This window comes from Dasypus novemcinctus, chromosome 22, assembly GCF_030445035.2.
Source record: "Dasypus novemcinctus isolate mDasNov1 chromosome 22, mDasNov1.1.hap2, whole genome shotgun sequence".
Classification (NCBI taxonomy): domain Eukaryota; kingdom Metazoa; phylum Chordata; class Mammalia; order Cingulata; family Dasypodidae; genus Dasypus; species Dasypus novemcinctus.
Window position 1 is genome coordinate 30836401 of NC_080694.1, and position 25960 is coordinate 30862360.

The 25960-nt window shown below is 38.6% G+C and overlaps 1 protein-coding gene across 5 annotated transcripts in view; it reads left to right on the forward strand.

Annotated features, from left to right (window-relative positions):
• The window catches only part of LOC105745572 (zinc finger protein 596-like), a 68579-nt gene extending 43587 nt beyond the window's left edge, over positions 1 to 24992 (forward strand). Inside the window, exons 2-7 of one of the 5 annotated variants that reach the window (XM_058285154.2) lie at positions 12301 to 12368; positions 13790 to 13936; positions 15805 to 15888; positions 18247 to 18373; positions 18868 to 18959; positions 19309 to 24992. In XM_058285154.2, coding sequence (XP_058141137.1) covers positions 15877 to 15888; positions 18247 to 18373; positions 18868 to 18959; positions 19309 to 20850 — 1773 coding nt within the window. In that variant the 5' untranslated portion in view covers positions 12301 to 12368; positions 13790 to 13936; positions 15805 to 15876 and the 3' untranslated portion in view covers positions 20851 to 24992. Of the gene's footprint in view, positions 1 to 12300; positions 12369 to 13789; positions 13937 to 14107; positions 15889 to 18246; positions 18374 to 18867; positions 18960 to 19308 lie in introns of those variants that run through there. The other 4 variants (XM_058285157.2, XM_058285155.2, XM_058285159.2 and 1 more) reach the window with 4 other exon arrangements.
• The last annotated feature ends 968 nt before the right edge of the window (positions 24993 to 25960 follow it).

Here is a 25960-nt window from a genome sequence, read left to right on the forward strand (position 1 = left end):
GAACATCTCTGAGCATCACTGCACCCCATAGTCAATGATCCACATCATAGCCCACACTCTCCCACGTTCCATCCAGTGGGCCCTGGGGGGATCTACAATGTCCTGTAATTGTCCGTGAAACACCACCCAGGACAACTCGACGTTCCAAAACTGGCTCCACATCTCATCTCTTCCTCCCATTCCCCAAACCCAGCAGCCACCATGGCTACCCTTCCCACACCCATTCCACATTTTCTCTGTGGACATTGGATTAGTTGTGTCCATTGCACATCTATGTCAAGTGGGGGCTTAGATTCCATATGGATACTGGATGCACTCCTCCTGCTTTCAGTTGTAGACACTCTAGGCTCCATGGTGTGGTGGTTGACCTTCTTCAACTCGATGTTAGCTGAGTGGGGTAAGTCCAATAAATCAAAGTGTAGGAGCTGAAATCTGTTGAGGCTCTGGGCCTGGGTGTCATATTATCAGTCCAGAGATTCAAATCCCCTAAATATATCTTAAACCCCAGCACCAACTACAATTCCAATAAAGTAGCATGGAAGTCTTGTGAAAAGAGATCCCCTCTGAGTCCAGTTCCATCACGCAGAAACACAGGCTCCAAAGAAGGGCCATCTGCCATGGCAGGGAACCCCATCTGCCATGACCATAGAACCCGTGGGTCTCTTTATCCCTCAAAAGAACCAATACCTGGGGTTGTATCTACTTTATCTGTCTCTCAGACTCTGCTCCGTTGTGCATAAGGGCATTCCTTCTGACAACCTCCAGACTCTTTTTTAGAGACTCATAGCCTTATAATCTCATTTCTCCTTTCCATTTCCCCCTTACATTAGGTCAATCAGCATTTTGAAGTCATGTTATTATATGTAGACAGGGATATTCTGATGATCCGTATTGAACCTTTAATTCAAGGTCATTTTCTAGTTGTATCTTCAGCTGGTATGTGGTAGTGGTCCCTCGGTGCCAGGAAGGCTCATCCCCGGGTGTCATGTCCCTCGCTGGGGGGAATGCACTGCATCTACATGATGAATTTGGCTGTGAGAGTGGCCACATTTGAGTAACATGAAGGCTGTCAGGAGGAAACTCCCAGGCACAGTGCTACTCTAGGCCTTGTTCTTATTGCAGGTGTACTGGCTCAAAAGCATAGCCTTTAGTATCAGGAGCCCACTGTTGGGCCCTCCTTCCTTCCTGGTTCTTGCCGTTGCACCTGGGGGACTGCCGCTGCTCCTCCAGGGTCCATGACAGTGACCCCCCGGCCAGGGGCCCAGTCCCCCCCCAGCTGTTGTTTTTAATTGTTTCCACTATGAGTATATCTAGACATTACTATATACCCTGGGCATATGCCCTGTATAACTCCCTGTCAACCCTATATATCCTGTCAATAACATCCTGTATCAGTATTCCTCCGCTGCCATTGTTGAACCACTCTGTGATCCAAAACTTCCTGTAAAGTGAATCCCAACAAATTGTCAGCTTCACAAGAGTCTTAGATCACCGAAATTCATATATACAATATACAGTACTTCCCCAGATCCACCATAAAACCTTTTCCCTTCCGCAGCGATAATCTTTTAACTTATTCATAACATATTTCCTGAAACTGATGTAGAGATTTCGAGACAATAGCTTTCAAACAAGGTGACAGCTGTACTTACTATGTGGTCCATACTTTAGGTTGTACAGTTTTCTAAATTTTTTAGTTATCCTATGTTTTGCCTTATGGTTTACATTATTAGCCTGTCATCCCCTATATGTTTTTGGTGTAATATTACATGTTTTATATTCATCCTCGTGTACTCTCACAAAATGGAGTGAATTTTTATGTTGCCTTTTATCAGTAATAGAACTTAATGAAATAAGCAATAAAATGCAAAAAAAAAACACCAAAAAACAAACAAACACAACAATATATTAGAGAGCTACAGTGGTCAAAATTACGTGGTATTGGCACAGGGATAGACATACTGACTAAAGGAACCAAATTGAGAGTTCTGGTGTAGATCCTTACATATACAGTCAGTTGATACTCAACAAGGCCACCAAGCCCATTCAACTGGGAGAGAATGGCCTCTTCAACAAATGGTGCTTCAAAAGCTGTATATCTATATCCATATCTAATGAGAGAGAAACACTAATTCACACGTTATACACAGATTAACTCGATGTGGATCAGAGATCTAAATATAAGAACCAAGATCAAAAAGTACTTGGGGGAAGTGGATTTGGCCCAGTGGTTAGGGCCTCTGTCACCACATGGGAGGTCCACGGTTCAAACCCTGGGCCTCCTTGACCCATGTGGAGCTGGCCCATGTGCAGTGCTGATGCGCACAAGGAGTGCCGTGCCACGCAGGGGTGTCCCCCGCATAGGGGAGCCCCATGCACAAGGAGTGTGCCCCGTGAGGAGAGCCGCCAAGCACCAAAGAAAGTGCAGCCTGCCTAAGAATGGCGCCACCCACACGGAGAAATGGCGCAACAAGATGACGCAGCAAAAAGAAACACAGATTCCTGTGCCACTGACAACAGAAGCGGACAAAGAAGACACAGCAAATAGACACAGAACAGACAACCGGGGTGCGGGGGAGGGGAGAGAAATAAATAAATCTTTAAAAAAAAAGTACTTGGAAGATAACATAGGAAAGCATCTACAAGATCTTATATTAGGAAATGGTTTTATGAACTTCACACACAAAGCATGAGCAATGAAAGAAAAAATAGATAAATGGGACCTCCTCAAAATTAAAACCTTTTGCACCTCAAAGGAGTTTGTCAAGAAAGTGAAAAGGCAGCCTACTCAATGGGAGATTATATTTGGTAATCATGTATATGATAGGGGCCTGCTATCCAACATATATAAAGAAATCATACTCCTCGAAAACAAAAGAGACAATCAACCCATTTAAAACATGGGCAAGTGATTTAAATAGAACTTACCCAAAGAAGAAATACAAATGGCTAAAAAGCACATGGAAAAATGCACAACATCACTAGCTGTTAGGGAAATGCAGATCATTACTACAGTGAGATATCATCTTACACCCATTAGACTGGTGACTATCAAAAAAACAGAACTGCAAGTGTTAGAGAGGATGTGGAGGAATGGGAACCCTCATCCACTGTTGGTGGGAATGTCGAATGGTGCAGCCACTGTAGAGCACCATTTGGCAGTTCCTCAGAAAACTAACTACAGAACTGCCATACAATTCCATAGTCCTACTGCTGGGTATATATGCAGAAGAACTGAATTCAAGGATGTAAACAGATATAAGCATACTAGTGTTCATAGCAGCATTAGTCACTATTGCCAAAAGTTGGAATCAACTCAAATACTCTTCAACAGATGAATGGATAAACAAATTGTGGTATATACATACAGTGGAATATTACTGAACTATAAGAAGGAATACAGTACTAACACACAGGATAACATTAATGAATCTTGAGGACCTTATGTTGAGTTAAACAAGCCAGGTACTGAAGGACAAATATTGCATGACCTCAGTGATATGAATTAAGCCAATTGAGCAGACTCACAGAGTTAGAGTCTGGAACATAGGTTTACAGGAAATAGAAAGGGAGAAGGTTGTGAGCCAATACCCATATGGGCAAAATCTATAAAGTAAAAGTGTGCAGTTGTACAATGGAGGGGCATGACAGTGGTGTAACGATATTGTTTATTTGGGCGGTGCTGGTTTTTCTGGAGAGTGAGGTGGGGGGCGGTTGGAGTGTCCATGGAACTGGGGGGACAATTGGGGGAGTGAGCAGGTGAACACTGGGGATTAGTGGGTACATGGTTGAAACTACAATGTTGAGAATGTTCTTTTAGCAATATGGCAAGTGAGGGTTGTTGGTTTGGGGTGTTGAATGTTGGGGGCTTTCGAGATAGAGCACACCAGAGGCAGTCTTCTAGGGAGTGTGTGAGTATTCATCTTGCCATAGTGTGTTATATCAGTGAGTGGAGACCCACATAATGAGTGGCAAGGTGGTCAACTCCATCCTGGGGAGGCTTACTATGTTCTCAGATAGAGGGGCAGGAGTCTCTCGAGAGCATGGATGGTACCTAACCAGAGGACAGCAGTGTGTCAGGCCCTCAGTGTTGTTGCAATTAACTGTGTATCTTGTCCTTCAGAGAGTTGCTGTCGGTCCTGAGGGAGTGGGAGGGAGGTATAGAATAAATGGAACAGGGGGCACTTTGGGGGTGATGGAAGTGTTCTGTGTTATCTTTCTATGATGGATACAGGCCATGTTGAATTGCATCAGTTTGTAGAAGTGTATGGTCTAAAATGCAAACCATTATGTAAACCATTGACCATGGTTTGTAGCTGTTTCAGTATTTGTACATCAGTTATTATTATTAGGGGAAGGGCGAAAAGGGGGAGGATGTTGGGTATATGGGACTCTCCTGTGTTCTGTGTGTGACTCTTTTATAACCTAAAACTTCTTTGAGGACAAAGTGGGAAAAAAAGTAAGACACTGGGTGAATAAATCTGGGTGAATAAATGGAAGGAAATGTCACTGTACATATAAGATAACATATTACAGTGATGAAAGTAGAATGTCAAAAACAATTTTTAAAATATTTTTGCATTACTTTTTATTATCCCAAATTTTTATTTTTTAATTTTTATTTAAATTTCTTTTATTTCCTATTTTTAAAACTATTATTATTTCATTTTCTTATTAATGGTACTTGGCTATTTTAATTGGCTTCATCTTTTGAAGAAATTTTGCATAACAGAAAGGTTACAGGTGTTACAGGGGAGGATCATTGTTGTGGGGTGTCAGTGAAGAGGGATACACAGAAGGAAGTTCACCTGGGCACACATATAAGGAAGTGTGTTCGGGTGTTCATGGGACATTGTCTTGGTGGGTGGAGAGTCACACAATAGCTGAAGGAATGATTGTCAAGTTCCCATCCTGGGGAGCTCTGCCACATTCTCTAGTGGATCAGTAGAAATCCCTTGGGTGTGGGGTCAATGACTAGTGAAGGAGGATGGTCCATTGGTGGGCCCTTGATGTTGATGACTGTACATATAAACCTTTGCTCATGAAATTGAATCTTAGCCTAGTGTCATAGGGTGCCTAAGAGTTGCCTCTTGGGAGCCTCCTTGTTGCTCCAATGTGGCATATCTCAGGGTTGAACTCAGCATATGGGTACATTACTTACCCCCACAGTGTGGGACATGACTCCTGGGGATGAGCCTCCTTGGCAATGAGGGATTACTACCAAGCACTAACTAGCAATGCAACTGGAAAAAGGCCTTGGCCAAAAGGGGGAAAAAGTGAAGAAAAATAAGTTTATGTGGCTAAGAGACATCAAAGTGAGTCGGGAGGTAATTGTAGAGGTTATGGTTACACATGTCTCAGTAGATCTCACTGACTGCCAAAATAGATACTACTCCAAATAGCAGGGCTCTTGAGGCCTCTGGAGTCATCCAGACACTATAGTCAGGGCACATAACTCAGGTGTTTGATACTTTGCCAGTGGCCTCACTTTGGAATTTATGCTTCCCAGTGTGGCAGAGTTGGACTCATTTGTGGTTCTCCTACACATGGGTCTTCTGTCCTTCCCTTTGAACTTACAATTAGTACTAATGTTGGTAGGCATATGTACAAGATACTTAAATCTTTGAACTGTTTGTGTGCAAGCTGTGCCTTGAATTTCAATGAAGTTGCAACACCTACTCTCCAGTTCATTGGTCTCACCCAGGACAACTAACGAGGTGATGATGGACAACTACCATACCAAGGAACCAAGAGAATCTACAGCTGCAAGCAAGAGACCCCCATCCATTGGCCCTAATGGATTGCAACCCCCTCTCAATTAGAGGTGGAATGGACATAACCATCCCAGAATCCTCAGGATTGTGGAATGAACTATGGACTAAAGTAGACTTACTGGTATTCTACTGTAGGCTTTTTGTGATTCTACCAATGGAAGAAATTATATCATTGATGTGGAGGCAACGGCCACTGGAGGTTCTGAGGGCAGGGAGAGGGAAAACAGATGTAATGTGGAGGCATTTTTGGGTCTTGGAAATTGGCCTGAATGGCATCGCAACAACAATACAGGCCATTATTTATCTTGCTGTAACCTTCAGAATTGTGTGGGAGAGTGTAAACTACAATATAAACTTCAATCCACACTTAGTGGCAAAGCTCTAAAATGTGTTCATCATTTGCAATGAGTGTACCTCACTAATGAAGGATATTGTTAATGTGGGAAAATGTGGGAAGTGTAGGGAACAGGGCATATGGGAATCCCCTATTTTTTATGTGACATTTGTATAATCTTAGTATCTTTTTAAAAATAGCATAGCAACAAACATTTACAAATATAAATAATAATTTCAAATATAATAGAAATTATAATGATTCTAATTTTTATGTTACAGCTCTAACTTTTGGACATAATCTCTAAGAATGAAATAAATTATTTGTTTAGTTTTTAATTTTCATTTAGGCCATAATTCTTTCTAGATAATCAAATTCCTATTTGGGAATTCTTCACATCTTATTGGAATGAATTAGAACAGATAACCATTTGCCAACTCATAATTTTATGACAGAAAAAATCTTGTTCAACAGTAGTCATGCTAAATCATTATTGATCCAGATAGATTATTTTAATTAAAGTGTGTAAATATGAAAGGGTTAAAGAAAAATGAAGTATCCAAAAATATATCTCCTCACCAGTCCTCCTCAATTAAAAACAAGTGTTTAATGAATGAAGGATGTGTTAATGTGGGAAAGTACAGGAGGGGGAGGGAGTGCAACATATGGGAATCCCCTACATATTTTTTATGTAACACTCATGTAATCTAAAGTTTCTTTAAAATAAAATTAAAAAATATATATAGGGGATTCCCATATGCCCCTCCCCTTCTCGCACTTTCCCACATCAACCACATCTTTTATTAGTGTGGTACATTTGTTACAATTCATAAACATACTGAAGCATTGCTACTAACGATGTACAATAGTTTCCCTCACACAATTTTGTATGTTATGACTAAATATATAATGGCCTGTATCTGTCATTGTAATGTCATGCAGGACAATTCCAGTGTCTAAAAAATGCCCCCATATTATACCTCTTCTTCCCTCTCCCTCCCCTCAGAATCTCTGATGGCCACTGCCTTTATATCAATGATGAAAGTTCTTCCTTTGCTGGAATAATAATAAGTCTACAATAAAAAAATAAGTTTACTTTAGTCCATTGTTCATTCCACAATCTTTAGGGTTTGGGGATGGTGATGCCCACTGGTTCTAATTGAGAGGGGGCTTAGGTCCAGTGGGGTAGATGGATGGAACTATCTTGCTTGCAGTTGCAAACACTTACTGCTCCTTGGGATGGGCATTGTCCATCTTCATCTCCTTGCTAGTTGTCCTGGATGAGTGCAATGAACTGGAAAATAGGTATTGCAATTCTACTGAGATTCAGGGCTTAACTCGCACATTAATGAATCAAAGATTTAAGTCTCTGGGATACATATTTAACAAGTATAGTGTTAATTATAGTTTCAAATAAAAGGGGTAAAGGAGCCATGTGTTGGGAAACTATAAATGAATCTGAGTCTGTTACACTGGGGAGTATAAATTCCAGTGTAAGGCTCACTGACAGGGTCCTGAATTCCTGAGCTTCTCTGTTCTGCTTATAAGTGTCTGGATGTCTCTAAAACTCTCAGGAGCCTCACTGTTTGAGGCATTGTTTACTATTATAGTCAGTGAGATCCTGCTGAGACGTGCGTAAGTATAAGCTCTGGAATGACCTCCTAACTCCCTTTGAAATCGTAGCCATAAAAACTCATTTGTATTTAATATTTTCCCCTTTTCATCAGTTTTTTTTCCCAGATGCATTGCAAATTGGCATTTGGCAATAATCCCTCGGTGCCAGGGAGTCTCATCCCTGGAAGTCATGTCCCATACCGGGGGAAGGGAATGTGTTTATATGCTGAGTTTGACTTAGAGAAAAATTCATTGACACTTTTTTTTTAATGTAAGAAGTTGTGAGTTAGCAAAATAATCATGCATATTGTATAGAATTGCAAGCTTATTGGAATCCTATATGGTGTGCATTCACAAATTTTGTTTTAGCTTCTCCATCTCCTTGTCTCACTCCTTCCTGGGTGATATGTGACACTCCCTTAGTCTGCATATCCCCAAAATAGCTGTTTCACACTTATTCTGCTTTTTTCTTTTTCTGCTTTTTTTAAATCAAAGTTTATCATTCGTACATGAACATACATGAACAATGAGTGTAGTATAAGTTGTGAACTTACAAAATAAACATGCATATCATCATACAGCATTCCTATACATTTTCCCACCACCAACACCTTACATTTTTATGAAACAGTTGTTACAAACTATGAAGGAGCATTGTTAAAACATTACTACTAACTATAATCAAAATCTTACATTTGGTGTATATTTTCCCCAATCTACCCAGTTAATGACACCTTGTATTAGTATTATATACTTCTTACAGTTCATGAGAGAATGTTGTTAGTGTAATGGCATCTCATTTTATATATTATATTTTCACATTGGTAGTTCCTGGTGTTTAGAAAAGCTATTGAATTTTGCATGTTGACCATGAAAAGTTGCTGAAGCACATTAAATGTTTTTAATGTGTTTCTGTAGACTCTCTAAACACCTGTTCCATGGCCATCCTTAGTACTCCTTTTTAGTTCATTTACTACATTTTCCAGTTTCTCAAAAATAGCTTTTAACTTAAGTGGTAAAAGCAGATATTTCTCTTCCTGTAGTCTTTTTGAAGCATTGCTACTAACCATGGACTGTAGTTCACATTCTGCACTGCACAATTTTATAGGTTTTGACAAAATGTATAATGGCCTATATCTGTCATTGCAATGTCATGCAGGCCAATTCCAGTGTCCCAAAAATGCCCATGTTATACGATTCTTCCCTCTCCCTCCCCTCAGAATCTCTGGTGGCCACTACCTGTATTTATATCAATGATACAAGCTTTTCTATTGCTAGAGTAATTGTAAGTCTACTTTAGTCCTTAGTTGCATTCCCTCCTTGTGTATGTTCATTCCTCAGTTTTGAGGATTTGGGGATGGTGATGCCCACTCTATTTCTGATTGAGGGGAGGCTTAGATCCCATGGGGCAGATGGATGGAACTGTCTTCCTTGCAGTTGTAGATATTCTTTGTTTTGGGAATGGGTGTTGTCCATCATCATCCTTGTGTTAGTTGCAGCTCAGTGAGATTCAGGGCTCAACCAGCATATGAACAGACCAAAGATTGAAGTCTCTGTGACATATATTTAATGAGTATAGTGCTATAAAAGGGACAGAAGAGCCATGTGTAGGGAAATTAGAAATGGTCCTAACTCTTACTTTGGCGAGCACATATTCCAAAGTGAGGCCCACTAACAGGGTACTGAGTTCCTGAGATTGTCTGTCCTGCCTCTATTGTCTAGGTGTCTCTAGAGCCTTCAGGAGGAGCCCTGTTTGAGGCTGTTTACTGTGGCAGTGAGTTCCTGCTGAGACATGCATAAGCATAACCTCTGGAATGACCTCCTGACTCACTTTGAAGTCTCTTAGCCATGAAAACTCATTTGTGTTTAATATTTCCCCCTTTTGGTTAAGGTCATTTTCCAGACGCATCGCTAGTTGGCACTTGGTAATAATCTCTCTGTTTCAGGAATGCTCATCCTTGGGTATCATGTCTCATGGTGGGGGGAAGGTAGTGTGTTTATATGCTGAGTTTGGCTTATAGAGAGGCCACATTGAGCAACAAGGAGGCTTTTAGAGGTAACTCTTAGGCAATATATAATACTAGGCTAAGTTTCAATTTCACAAGATGAGGTTCATAAGTACAACCATCTATATCAAGTGCTGGCCTAATGGTCTGTCCTTTATTAGGCACTGCCCATTCAGAGAGGATTCTTGCCACTATATTAGAGAATGTAGCAGGACTTCCACAAATTCTGTATTCTCTCAGTTATTTTATACATCTCCATCCATCAAGACAATGCCCCATGACCACTTGAACATATTCATATGCCATAGAGGTGTGCCCCAGGTGCACACCTCCACATATATTGCCCAATCACCCACACCCCACACCAGTGTTCCTTCCCTGCTACAGTTGTGATCCTTCTGTGATCCAAAACCTCTCCAAAAACAAAGTAAAAAAATTAATAAAAAAATAAATAAATAACACATAATACAGAAATATAAAAAAATAAAATAAAAAAATTTCATTGTGTCATCAACATAAGATCTGTTATCTTTTATGTACTATTCTCCTTTTCATCTTGCTGTTTTGGGATGAGAGGTGAGCCCTGCCAGTCCCTACCCTGCCTCCATCTTCCTGGAATTCCCACATTACCAGTTTTTTGATGGTATGTTTTCTATTTTTTATTTATTTTTCCCAGTATATACTCAATCTTTGTGTTTCAAAGTTGAGTAGTTATGATTTCATAGTTTATCTGCTCCCTTCCCAGCCCCAATCTTTTCCCAAAATAATTACATTATGATATTTCTAAATTTAATTTATTCTTTACATTTATTGGTGTTTGTTTTTTATTTTTCATTTTCAAAATTATTATTCTGGAATCCATATTTGTGTTAATATGTCATTTTCCTCATTTTTATTGGATGCATCATTTACCATCCTTAGCATTCCAAAAAACTTATAAAATTACTCCCATTACTTTGGTTCCATACTGTGGTCCACATAGTAAAATTCAAGTCACAGTCTATTATGTCTGATTATTTTCACCTTGTAATCCTTGCAGCCCTCACTATTACTCCAGTCATGAGTTCTCTGAGCCTTTTGGGAACCTTGACCCCGGTGCATAATTTTTCATGCCATTGCAACTTCTTTTCTTCTGCCTCAAATTGGTGATTCTGTTTCAGGACTCCTGATCTCCCCATTTTTAACTCTTCTTGTAGTAAATTTTGTTCAGGAACTTTCTCATGATTTGTAAGAAGGTGGAGAATTGGTTATAAGCTTAGAAGCCTTTTTATTCTATCCTCCATTTCTAAGAAAGACAGCAAAACAAACAAAACAGCAACTGAAGAAAATACTCATTTTTCTCTCAGAATTTAAGAAGCTTTCTTTCATTAATTGTTGATTCTGATACCTGTGTTTATGTATCTGATCTGTATTTTCTTTGCATGTAGACTTTGGACCTTTCCTTTGTACCTGTATTTCTGAAATAAGACCATAATGTACTTATAATAGTTTATACCTCCTTTTCTCATGCATGTTCATGATTTTACCGGTCATGGGTCTGCAGCTTGTTCTTATGTGTCTGACAAGTATGTTACCTTCCCAGTGGGCTTACACTAAGATGGGTGCTTCTTCAGAGAGGCAGAGAGTTTGGGGTCTCTGTGGTGGTATTGGGAGAGTAGGGTAGGGATCTTTATATCCATGAGTATATGTCTTGTGAGTCCTCTTCACTGCACGAATCTACCTCACAAAGATTCTATTTATCAGGGAGACAGATGGATTGTCAAAGGGCAGGAAACTGTCAGGAAGAATGGAATTGTCCTGGGGCATTCCACTCCAGAAACCACCAGTGAGCCCACACAGCTCCTGAATCTGGGTCTTGAGTGTTTTTCCAGCTAAGAGGATCTTGAGTCCTTTTTTTCTCTTGAATGATTGTCTGGAGGGGTAAGCCTCAGTGGTGTTTGTACTGAGGGGCTTGTTTATCTCCAGGCAGTTTGTGTCTCTCTGCTCTCAGCAGGATCTGAAGTATGTATAGCATCACTTCTGTGAGGAGAGGGCCAAGATTCTACTAGATAGTGACTTGCTCCTGCATCCACCTATCCCTATAGCACCTTTCAACAATATCCAACACGGCCTTCTTTCAGATACTGGGCTAGGTGTCAATAGTTTGAATCATCAGTTCCAACCTTGGTGCCCTTCCAGAGCTCACCAAAACCTCTGTGTTTCTACCAAAGATGTACTATTTAACCACTATTAATGTGTTTTTCTTGACTGTTTCCTCTGTCAGAACTAGAGGGCAGGTGTCAGGTCTGTTTGTCTCACCTTTGTACACCATAGTGTGGCATATGAAAAGGTTCAGAAACTTAATTGTCAGAATGATAGGCACTCTGGGCACTTGTTCTTTATCAAAGCCCGTGACCTGGCATTGATGTTGAAGGAAACCACCCATGAAGTGAGTATTTGAAGAGCTCTGAGTAATCAGTGACCAGTCAAGAAATGCTGGGTATGAGTTGGGAAGTGTATGGGAGCTTTCTGAGTCAGTTTCAAGGGTGATTAAACAAAATCCATCAATATTCGCTAATTCAAACTCTTTCAGAGAATGCCTGAACTGGGACAGCTGAAGATGGGACAAAAAGAGAGAAATGTCTGATCCTGTTTAAATTTGTGAGTACTTTTGACCCCTAAAGCATTTTAAAAGTAATTTAAACCACAGAAATGACAATGAACTTTCATAAGCAGACCAATAGACAAAATATATTTTTATCCCGTGCTCATCAGGGTTCCATGGCATGATTTCAAGATCTCTCTTTTCCATTTTATTAAAATTATGTCCATACTTCATATCTAATTTATGAGGAACATTTGTTGGATTATGTAATGTTATGGTATGTATTATTGTGAGTATGCCTTTGAGCTATTTTAATAGCAATTTCAGGTTTCCCACAATTGTTAAAAGAGAAACTAAAGAGACAGTGGCATAAAATGCAATACATTATCCTGGACTAGATCTGATTTAGTTTCCTAGGCTGCTCAGAGTAGGTACTGTGAAATGGTTTGGCATAAATACTGGGAATTTATAACTCTACAGTTTGAAGTCGAGAAAATGTCAAAATGAAGGCATCATCAAGGTGATGCTTTGTTCCTGGAGACTGGCTGCCAGTGATCCTTGGCTCCTCTAATGCATAATTAGGCAAAAGTTAGCCTCTGCTGGTCTCTCCTAGGTTTTGTTGATTTTACCTTTTTGCTTCCTTGGCTTTTCTCCTCTTTGTCTGAATTTCATTCTCTTATAAAGGACATCAGTAAAAGGATTAAAACCCATTTTGATTGAGGTGAGTCACACCTTAACTGAAGTAGCCTTATCAAAAGAATCTACTTAGAATGGGTCCACACCCATAGGAATGAATTTATTTTAAGAACATATCTCTGGGTACACTAAGCTTCATACCACTATTCTAGAAATACTTAATGTTTTGAAGCTTATAGAGTTTTAGAGATCTTACAACATCTGCTAAATCTGACATGAAGAGATATGGCTTGGTCTCACATTTTTCAGTAGTAAAATATGCATACTACAAAACAATGAAAATATTTTTCTTTGAATTCATGTTTTCAGCACAAATATTTCTACTTACATAGAATACACCGATGCCCACATCCTGAGAGAATGTTGGTAGAGTACTAGTCTTTTTAGAAAACTATGAGACCCTATGGAAAAGATATGAAGGTTGATTTTGAGACTTTTGGAAGAAAATAAAGGATATGATCTGTTTTCCTAAATGGCAGCTACAAATTATATAATTTGAGGATAAAGTAGTATTCAAGAAGCAAGCCTTGCAGTGTAGCAGTGCTCCAAAATACATTCATCAAATGCAATGAATGTGCTACACTGATGAAAGAGGTTGTTGATGTGGGAAGAATGGGGGTTGGGGTGGGTAGTGGGGTATATGGGAACCTCTTATATTTTCTAATGTATCATTTTGTGTGATCTATGTATCTTTAAAAAAATAGACAATAAAAAAAAGAAAGCATGACTTGATCAGATGTGTCCTCACTGTCATTTGAATTAATCGGTATGTATTCTTCAGATTATAGGACTGGTTATACGATCAACTGCATAAATTACCATGAATATGGTACTTTGTATTTTGAGAGAAAGATGCTCTGAGCATTGGAATGTAGTGAAAACTTCGTAAGTCTTGATTTTCCTGTGTGTTTGGTCCGTTTGAATTCTGGTGAGTAAGGAAAAGACTTTTAAACACAAGGTGTTCTCATTTATTTTGTAAATGATTTTGTCAGTTAGAATGTAATTGTAGATTTTGATTTTAAAATTTAGGTCCAAGCTATCTGAGGTCATTTTACATTAATGTAGACATATGATTTCTCTGGATTCATGATTCATTAGTAATTTTCAAGGAGAAACTTGCCAGAGATCATTCAGGGAAATAGTTTTATGCTATCAGACCAGTAGGAGGGATAGAAAATCAAATAAATGTATAATGACAAGTTATATAAGGGATCTGAAGCAAGGAACTCATTTAGGCCTGGATCAACACCTTAGACATGTTTTTGTGTCCATGTAATTATGGACAAAGCAGATAATCCTTATCCCCTCCTATAGATAGGAGACAGATGTGGTAAATACTCAGAAGCTTATCATCAGATGTTGTATATAACCAGAAGTGCATGAAAAATGTTTTTCTTAGTAAATAAATGTTGAAATGAGTGTGTCTTACACTGGACAATAAACATTAAGTGAGGTGTGGGCTCATGTTTGGGTTGTGGTATTCTATGAAGGTTCCCATGTGGCAGGAGAATCTGGCATGGGGTTTAATTGTGTGAACAAACTATATGAAGAAGGAGTTTTGACAATGGGTTGGTGACTCTGATGATCAAAATGAGAGGTCACATTGAGGTAAAACTTAGGTGTAAACCTTAAATAATTTGAACATGCAAGACAGAGGTACAAAAAATTCAAACACTGGCTCTATCTTTTATAACCATGTAATTTTCTAACATTACTAATTATATCTGAACTCTACTGTTCATTTTATGAATTGGTAAATTAACATTATTCAGCAAAGTTGCTTTCAGGATTAAATACATATGTAAATCTCCAAGCACATGTAATATAACCTTGTTTTTCTGGACCCAGGTACAAATGGGTAAGTTAATCTGTTTTGACAAGATCATCATTTGTCCATGAAATGCAATAGTTATTAACTTTGTTTGAGGGAGGAATTTGCAGTGTAGACCTTTCACATCTAATTTTGAAATGCAGGGAAGTTACAACTGCAGATGATTAATATAATATAAGATTTCAGCTGCCACTTGACTAAAATATCAGATTAAGAAAGTAGATTTTCTCCCAAATCCTTCATTCTCCATTATCTGTGCCTCCTAGTCCTATGGGGATTTTGAGATGGTATGACCCATGTATTTCTGGAACTTTCTGATGCAGGGATTATCAGGACTAGATTTGCATCATGAGAATCTTTGAATCTTCCAAATGGAACAAGTTCTTGTTGATCAACCCCATAATAAAATATATTATTAAGTTTCTTGGTTGATATCTGAGTCCAGCGAGATGAGTTCACAGAGTGATATTATTTGACATCCCATGCAGAAGAACCATGATTATTTAGGGCTGTGTATTCGGAAGAGCAGGTACAAGGTAAAGCAGAAGAGTGAGAGTCCATATGGCTGGGCTGGAGGTTTCATAAGCCAGGAATGGTTTCTCTGGAGGTGGAGACCCAATTCCTGATGTGACGTAAGTCAGGGATTCCTGTGATTTACAATCAGGGAGGGAATTGAAAATCTTTGAACACCATTGGCTAATTAATATATAAAACTCATTGATTTTTATGTTATCTATACAATGAATGGGTTATTCATATATTCTAAATTAGCCACAGCAATGAATATCTTCTTATTCTTTACTTGGGGAGAGGAGGTAACTCTTCCTATTTCTTTTGGAGCACACTTCACATTCTTGTTGATTGGCTTGGGATTACTCCTAGGTGAAGTGTTGGGATTCATGATAAGTAGGCATGGAAATTATGGCTTATGAACAAAATTTCATGGCTTCTTTCTCCATCCTCAGCTTCACTCAGCTGTTGCCTATCGCAAGTGAGTGAAAACCAGAGGAAAACTCTTGTCAGCTAAACTATTAACAATGCAACCACTGGTAAGTAGCAAATTCTTTTTATTGAAAGTAAAAGTTATGTTAGTCAGCCAAAGGGGTGCTGACGCAAAGTACCAGAACTCTGTTGGCTTTTATAAAGGGTATTTATTTGGGGTAGATGCTTACAGTCACAAGGCCCTAGAGTCCAACTCAAGGTCCTAGAGTCCAACTCAAGGTACCATAAGAGGTACTTTCTCACCCAAAGTCTGTTGCCATGTATTGGTGCAAGGCGGTAGGTGACACCTGTGAGTGATCAGCCTTCCTTCTTCCTCTTAAGGGTCCATTGTCCCAGCTTCTTCCAATCTCAGCTATAGGCTGGCATAAGGCTGTCTGTCTCCCCAGGCTCATTTTTGTGCTCAGCTGTTCTTTTCACAAAATCAGCTGTAAACTATCAGGCTCATTTCTCTTCCTGGGGCTTCTGCCATGCCTAATGAACTATCTCTCATCCTCTGTGTTCTTTTCTGTGTATCTACCTCCATCTTCTCCCTGAGGGAGTATTCATATATAAAGCCCACAAATAGGGGGAGGGTGGGTCTTAAACTATGTTACTGTAATGAAGTGGTCAAATCAAAGCCCTAATCTTAACATAATTTAATCAAAGTCATCTCAGCTGACTGAGATGACTTTTTAATGAATTCCAAACTGATTATGTTTGTAAATTGGTCTGTTCCTAGGGTATCATACCCAGAGGAACAGACCAATTTACAAACATAATCAGCTTGGAATTCATTAAAAATACCAAATTGCCACAAATGTGTTGTCAACAGATTGGCAGGTTTCTCCTTTTGGCATAGATACTCTGAATGCATTTAGGAAATATCCAAGATTCTGAGATCCAGTTAAGCTTATTCAGGTCTCTGGAGAGTTATGGTAAATTAGTGTTTCATCAATATGTAATCTCTTTTCCAACGATGCACTAATTTTCCCAGCCTCCACTAATGCTCTCTATTCACTGGAGAGACAAGAAAGGTTTTTTCCTCATCTAGCCCAGGTATAATTAGAGAAATAATGTTCTCATTGATTATGTTAATGCCTGCAACTAGTTTAGGCATGCAGTGAACATAGATGATAGAGAAATGTAAAAGCAGAAGTTTACAGTCAATAGGGAGTCCAGTGTTTCAGCATTTGAGATCAGTCAGCTCAGTGTTACAGGTGCTAAGTTAAAATGCCATACTTTATCTCATAGACGCACAAGCAAGAGTTGGGTTATAGAAAGAAATGAGAAATCTATTTCCACAATTTAAAATGGCTTGAAGTGTTGATATTGCATATTTGCACATTTGAAAACTTCAATTGAAAGTAACTAAAATTCTCCTTACCCACTTATCCCCAATTGCCCAATTTCTATTTTTCTAATAAAATGCTTTCACATTTTATAAATGGAAATAATGGCAAGATGTATTCTTTGGTGTACATTCAGGAAAAGGAGTATAGCAGGTAGAGCAACATTAATGGCCCTGTGAAATTTTTTGAAGAATCGGAGAGACCAAAATGGAGCAAGGGACTTATTTTAATCTTGAACAGATAGTGAAGGTGAATATAGAAGAGAGACGATGATCATGGGTATTTGGAGATCCCAAGGAATGATGAGATGAAAAGGTTTCATAAAACTGGAATGGTCAGGCTAAGACTATCATTCAGTACAGCAGGCTCACAGATCTATGGTGTATGCTGCTGAATGGTCTGGACTTATGTTGATGATCACCTGAGTTATTTAGAGTTATGTGAGGAAGCATCTACTGATCTGAAGTTCTATGTGATGCCTGTTTAGTTCAGCAGAATGCTGGACTTTGCTGTGAGGTTGTCTGTCATTTAGTGAATAATAGACCTATGACTTCGGTTTAGATAGAAGCCCTTTACGCTATTCATTGGGTCTTAAAAAATTGTAACAAGATGTGAATTGATTTCATAGATTAGAGGAAACTGAGATCCTTTAGGGGAATAATCTAACCATAGTTGCGACCTAAAAATGGAAAATCATGGATATTGCTTGCCTTGTGATGAGTCTGTAGATTTACTTGGAATTGATGGGAAAGGGTTTTTTGGTTATAATCCTTAAGTGCATATTGTATTATCACCATCCCGAGAGCATAGTTACCAGTTTATTAGAAAATTTCCAGGTTATACTACACAAGTCATGTGATATTCCTTTATAATGGAGATTTATATATTCCGTGTATGTGTCTTTGTATGTGAAAAGCAGATGACCACTTACCACTGAGAATAATCTAACTTGAAACTCACAGAGTTTGAACTTTCTCTAAGCAGTTACCAATTCCTCAGGGCTGACCTCTCAGACTTCCTAACGTGGCCATTGGTAGAGATGGCCCTCCATGAATCCTAATGTCTGTGATATTTTAGGCGTCAGTGACTTTGACAGATGTAGCTATAGACTTCAGCCAGGAAGAATGGGCCCTCCTGGACGCAGCCCAGAGGGAGCTGTTCAGAGATGTGATGCTGGAAAGTATCAGTCATCTGGTCTCAGTGGGTGAGTCTCTCAACTTTATCTCTGTATCTTTCTATCTATTTAATCATCTGTTTTTTGAGGAGTGCCTAGAATAGTGTGTCCATATTGTTTTATATTCTTTTACATTGGTTTTATTTTTATATAAATATATTTTATATTATTTTGTAACATGTTTACCTAAAAGAAATTTGTTTCTTCTTTATTACCTCCATCTAGTTTTTCATCACATTAGAATGTAATTTTTTTTACTACACTTTCATGTCTTTTTTGATACTTAATGTCCCACTCTGTTATCAGCACTGGAAAGTTAAGAAATATTTTCTGAAAGGATAAATAAGGAGATTAAATATTTTCTAAATAATTATTCTGCTCTAAGGACTTTTCTAATGTTCAATGTCATATAATGCTTCTACTGCTTAGATTATTTGAAACGACTACAGGGCCATTTGGGACCTTTCAGCATTTTCATTTCCCTAATGTTATTGGTTTTTTTTTTTTTTGTTTTTTTTTTTCAGTTGTTTCAGGAAGGGAAAGCCGTCTTAAAAAACAGGAAATGATATCCATGCTCCATATCTGCAGGAAAAACATATCTACCATCATGTCATTGGTAAGCTTTGTGAGTGTGAGCCCTAGTCTTCCATTAGATACCCAGTAATGGAATAAGTTAGGAATTCAGTATAATCTCCTTGTATGTAGGTTGGTTTAAATGTTCAACCAGAAAATGTCTGTAATAGTTTTAAATAGCTTTAAGGTCTTCAAAATTAGTAAAATAGCTATGAAGTTAAGATGCTGTCAAACAGAATATCTTGGTGCATGCAGGAGAATAACATGTATATAACTAACACTGGAAAGATTTTAAGTGGAGACTTACTGATATATTAGTTTATATGTAAAGAAATGAATAAATGGATGTATATGGACAAAACTTTTACAGTCTCTCATCTACTTCCCCAAAGCAGAGACCTCATACTCAAAAGAATGGCTTTAAATGTAATGAATTACCAGAAGATTTCACTTACAGATCTAGAGTGACTCAACATATGTTTTCTCACACGGGAACAAAACCCCATTTCAGCAATCTATGTCAAAAAGACCAGAATGAACAGTCATTTTTTAATCAAACAAAGCAAATCTGCAGTAGTAGAAAATCATCTGAATGTCCCCTAAATGGTAAAGACTTGGTTCAGTGCTCTGGCCTTACACATTACAGTGGAATTCATATTGGAGAGAAGCCATATGAATGTCACTTATGTGAGAAAACCTTCAATAGGATTTCTAAACTTAGAATACATCAGAGAATTCATACTGGTGAGAAACCCTATGAATGTCATCTATGTGGAAAAGCTTTCACTGAGTGTTCTTCCCTGAGACAACATAAGAGAACTCACACTGGAGAAAAGCCCTATGAATGTCATCTGTGTGGGAAGTCTTTCACTGTATGCTCTGCCTTGAGACAGCATGAGAGAACTCACACTGGAGAGAAACCCTATGAATGTAATTTATGTGGGAAAGCCTTCACTCAGTGTTCTGCCCTTAGACGACATGAAAGAATTCACACTGGAGAGACACCCTATGAATGTAGTCTGTGTGGAAAAACCTTCACTCAGTGCTCTGGCCTTAGACAACATAAGCGAACTCACACTGGCGAGAAACCTTATGAATGTCATCTGTGTGAGAAAACCTTCAGTAAAATTTCTCAACTTAGACAGCACGAGAGAATTCATACTGGCGAGAAACCCTACGAATGTCGTTTATGTGGGAAAGCCTTCACTGAATGTTCCTCCCTGAGGCAGCATGAGAGAACTCACACTGGAGAGAAACCCTATGAATGTCTTCTGTGTGGTAAAGCTTTCACTGTATGTTCTGCACTGAGACAACATGAACGAACTCATACTGGAGAGAAGCCCTATGAATGTCATTTATGTGGGAAAGCCTTCACACAGAGTTCTGGCCTTAGACGACATGAGAGAACTCACAATGGAGAGAAACATTATGAATGTCATTTATGTGAGAAAACCTTCCATAAAATTTCCCAACTTAGACAACACGAGCGCATTCATATTGGTGAGAAACTATATGAATGTCATATATGTGGGAAAACCTTCACTAAAAGTTCTGGCCTTAGACGACATGAGAGAATTCACACTGGAGAGAGACCTTATGAATGTCATTTATGTGGGAAAGCCTTCACTAAAAGTTCTGGCCTTAGGCGACATGAGAGAATTCACACTGGAGAGAAACCGTATACATGCCATCTATGTGGGAAAGCCTTCATTCAGTGTTCTGGACTTAAACGACATGAGAGAATTCACACTGGAGAGACACCCTATGAATGTGATCTATGTGGAAAAGCCTTTATTCAATGTTCTGGCCTTAGACGACATAAAGGAACTCACACTGGAGAGAAACCCTGTGAAAGTCACTTATGTGAGAAATCTTTCACATGTTATCCTGATCTTAATCAATATGAGAAAACTCAAACTGAAGAGAAACCATAGGAGTATCATCCACATGGAAATCTTCATTTATTTGTATGAATTTAGACAACATGGGAGAACTCAAACTGGAGAGACACCTTATGAATGCCATATATGTAAAAGGCTCCAGTCTCTGTTCTGAACTTGGATGACATAACACGTACTATAAGTGTTTTAAATATAGATGAGATTTCAGCCCTTGTGCTAACCTTTAAACATACTCTGGATCTCACACAGTGAAGAAACAATGTGTTTGTAATAACCTTGTAGCTCCTTTAGTCATCCTGATTACTTTAGTCTAAGCCAATTATTATTGGAGAGAATCATTATAAATGTCACATATGTAGCCTTCAGTAGATGCTATGATGATCTACAATATGAGAAAACTCACAATGTAAGTGCAGTGAACATGGAAGTGTCTTCACCCATTGCTCTGATGGACTAATCAGATGAGAGAAATTCAGTATCTGTTATCAGGCTACCATTGCCTTAATTAAAGTTTGCCCTTTAAAAAAAATGAGTGAACTCTGCAATTGAGAAATGCTAGGTCTGCTTCTTCCAAGAACCAGCTTTTGTCTGCAATAGAAAATTCAGTGTAGGAATGACTAGTAAAATAAGAGAGGAAATTCATTACCAGGGGATGTAGGCTCTGGAGGAAGTGCCAGGTAATTAATGCTGGAGATGTTAATTTGAAAAGTCACACAAAATAATTTATTCATACAGCAGCACTTGTAGGGAAAGTGAGAATTCCCACCATATAAAACTCTTGTAGGTGTCCTGAATGAAAGACTGTTTTCAATGATCATGCATACCTTAGCATCAGTAATTGTGCACTTAAGAGACAATAATTGTAAAGTTAATTCTGGAAAATTTCCAGTGGATTTCAAATCAGAAAACTCAGAGTGTAAAATGATATACTTTATATTGACTCTTGAGTATATACTTAAGCATTAAATCAAGAATTTTTAACAACTCACTACTAAAAATATATAGGATAACAATGTAGGAGTGTGCAATGACATGGGTAAATCAAATGTGAATTTTGTAAGAGGTGATATTAACAATACATTAGTATTGGCATGTATATAAAAAAGACATTGCTGAAAATTGAATATGTTGGTCAAATTCTAGTTTTGAAAAGAATTTCTACGGTCAGAAAATAGCTTTGAATGTTAACTTAAACATTTAGAACACATTATAATTCTTAACTATTAATGTTATATTGTTCATGGCAAGGTTAAAAACAAACATGAATAAATAAGCACACATTCAAAGTGTGGAGTGTGTCCAGTTTTCAGGAGGAAAGCTTGTCCATTACCTCCAATTCAGAAGCAGCATGCCTTTCTTGTAATATCACTGCAGCCCAGACCACAAATGATCCTTGAGGAGTACTTTCCAGGGGGAAAAAATCAGAGATTGAGATTTTTGTACTTGTAGCCTAATCAGTCATCTCCCTTTTCCTGCACCCCCAGTTCAGTATTTCCCAACATACCTTCTTTCCCTTACACTGCCGTGTTCAGTTGCTGTATTTCTTTTGTTGGGGTCACCGCCCATTAAGTTGTTCTTCCTGATGGCCTTTATGTAGTTGTTACTTGAGCCATCTGGTCCAGTCTTCTCTCACTTAATTGCAGGTGGGAGATAGGTAGCCTGAAATGTTCATGCTATGCCTTGGAAGTATGCTTATTGTAGGATCATTTGTTCTGTAAACGAGATGCTTAGATTGCCTTAGAGTCCAGCTGGATATCTCAACACTTTGCAGAGGTGTTTTTCCGCAGCTACTACAGTGTTTCTGACTGCCACATTATGCATAAGAATTGCTGTCCCATACCCAGAGTATGTGTCTATGATAGGTTTTGTCTATGACAGAGCTCAGCCTTGAGTTTTGCAGTTTGCTCTGTGGGTCCAGCCATACCATTAGTAGAAATATCTTTTGTCATCTTGTCATCTACTATACTGATACCTTTGGAGGCCAGGTATTTCTGACACTTGGGCACCTGTGTCTAAGAGACCCGTGATGGTTTCCAGCACCCCTTTCCCCTTGCATCCTACTGGGGACATAGGGCTGCAAATTCGTGGCTGGGACCCAGAGCCCTTTGCCTTTTTGCTAAGCATTCTTTAAAAAAAAAAAAAAAAAAAAAAGACAACTTTTTATATTATAAAAGTCATAGGTTTACAGAAAAATCATGTAAAAAATAGTGTTCCCACGTAATCCAACCCCCTCCCCCCAATTTTAACACTTTCTCCATTGGTGTGGTACCTTTGTTAAAATTGATTTAAGAAATACTATACTTGTATTATTACCTGTAGTCTAGGGTTTACATTAGCATGTATTTTTTCCCATATACCACCTTTTTATTAATACTTTGCACTATATGGTACATTTGTTATAATTCATGAAAGAACATTTTTAAAATTCTATTACTTGTAGTCCATTTACTATAAGGTTCACTGTACTATGCTTTCCTATATATTTTCTTTTAATTTTTATTCTAATAATCTATATATCACTAACAATTTCCTCTGTTAACCGCATTCACATGTATAATTTGATGCTGTTAATTACACTCACTATGTTGTTTTACTATCACAAGCATCCATTTCCAAAACTGAACAATCAACTCATATAGAAATTTTGTACAAATTAAGCATTAACTCCCCATTCTCTACACCCAACCCAGCCCCTGGTTTCCTATATTCTAGATTCTGAATCTATGAGCTTCCTTATTCTAATTATTGCCTGTCAGCGAAATCATACAATATTTGTCCTCTTATGCCTGGCTTATTTGACAACATAATTTCTTCAAGGTTCATCCCTGTTTCACATGAATCAGAACATCAGTCCTTATTTTTGTGGGGGGCTGGCATTTACAAAGGGGATTTATGGGTTTGCAAGCTTACAGTTCTGAGGCTAAGAAAAATGTCCAGATCAAGGCTCCTCAGGCAGTTATCTCTGAAGACCAGGGATCCTGGACTCCTCCGTCTTATGGCAGGGCACATGGAGCAGCTGCTGGTCTCCTTTTCTCCTGGATTTCATCCTTCTGCTGCTAGCTTCCCCTGGCTTTCTCTGTGTATGTTCATTCCATTCTAAAGGACTCTGGTAAGAGTAGTAAGACCCACACTGGTCAGGCCTTACAGAAGCAACTTAATCCAAAATTCCCACCAACTATAGGTTTATGCCCACAGGAATGGATTAACTCCAAGAACATAATCTTCTAGGGTCCATTCAGCTTCACTATGTCACAATATTTACTCACAGAAGTGGGAAAAAGAAAAATTTACATGTGATGTAAATCACTCATTAAAATAACCCAGAGCCAGCAATTCTGCACTGTTTGAAGAATTTTCTTTCTTAATTTGCATATTTTATGCTGTTAAAGAAGGAAAATGTATATGATTTTTATACCTTTTTATTTAACGTATTAGGAAAACTGTTCATACCATGAGGTATTCATCAGCATCTCTTTAATATCCTAGCAAGTAATTTCTCATGATTTTCCTCATTATATTGTGAGCATTTAGCTGTTTTGCCTTCAGTTTACCAAAAGAAATGTCTGTCTGTGTAGATAATTTCCATCTGCATTTCAATTTTCTCCATGACTCCACAAAGTTAATTTATTGGTTCAAGTATTTTGAAGCTGTTGAAATACTGACAAATTACAATATAAGCTTCTAGCAACAGTGCATGGAAGTATTCATTTCAGCAAAAATTCATTCAGCATGAAGAATTCTCATTGCAAAGAATAGTAACTTAAATGATGTTAAAGTAATTTTCTTAACCTTACTATTATTCCTGCTTTCATTTCCTTTGGTACGTGCGGGGACACAGATTGCCCGCTTCCCACTCCCACTAGTTATTTGTGTAGATTGCTGGAAAGGGTGGGGTTGAACCAGACCCTCTCCAGTGGAAGGGCTGTTAGGGGCAACAAGATGTCTAACCTGTATTTGTGCTCATAAGCTATAGTCAAGTTTATTATCAACTATACCTGTTCTCTTTGTACCCATTACCTATGCCACAAAAATGTGCTGTTCTCTGCTTGTGCCCATACACCCCTCCGCTATATTCTCAATATAAACCTGTAACCCCCAAGGGCTGCGTGGAGCTTTTCCTGGCCGGCTGCCATCAGGTTACGCGAGTAATTGTGAGAAATAAAGGCATGACTGATGCTGGGCTCCTGTGTGGTTTCTCTGGAATATCGAATTATTTGGTCAGTCTTCCTGGGCGTGACCTCTCCTGCTTTACAAGTGACGTAACCAGCAGGATATTGCCAGGTCTCCTAATGGTGTGAGAGAAGCAAGCCACGAGTGGCTTGGCAGTCACAGGGAACTCTAGGGGCGGATATCCTGGGGTGGCCCTGCTCTGTGTGGCTCACCTCATAGACACTTGGGGTCCTGTACGTGACTTAGAGGACACTGTAGGGTTAGTACAGTTAGAGAAGAATGTAGAAGATAACTTAATGAAAAGAGAGTATCGAGCGCTGCACCTGCCACTTGGCCCCTGTTAGCAGCCTTTGAGAGACTGCTCAGAGAAATAGCTGGCTGCTGAATCTCATGCTCATCGGGTAGAAGAGGAGCTTAAATTAGAAAAAAATTTGCAGACTTCCACCTCTGCCTTAGTGACAGGTCCTTCTGAGCAACTAGATAAAAAAGAGATAGTGATTTCAGATGTAAACTATAAAAGACTCTTTAAATCATGCTAAACGACTTGTGCAAAGAAAGGCTAAATTACAGATGCAGCCCTCCACAAAGCAGAAGTGCTAAATAGGGCACTTATCAATGAAACCATGCTTGTAAGAAAATATTCTGCTGAAGAGTTAACTGAGATAAGGAAAACATTCTGTAGAGAACTCTGCAAACCCCCTGTGGGCTAGTGAGAGATGATAGAAGTAGTTTAGCTGCTGGAAAAGTAGAAAAACTTAGCACCATTAATGTTCTCTGTTTTGATTCCATGCTAATTCTCATTGGGCCTGGATAGCCACATTGATAAAACAGTGCTGTTCAAGTTTAGTAACTCTTGAACTGGACAAAGAAAAAAAAGTAATAGTAAAACGCAAGCAGCTTTTGTACACCTGCAATTAAAATATATTACAAAACTACAAACCTGTGATGCTTGTGTAAACTGCAGAAGAGTTTA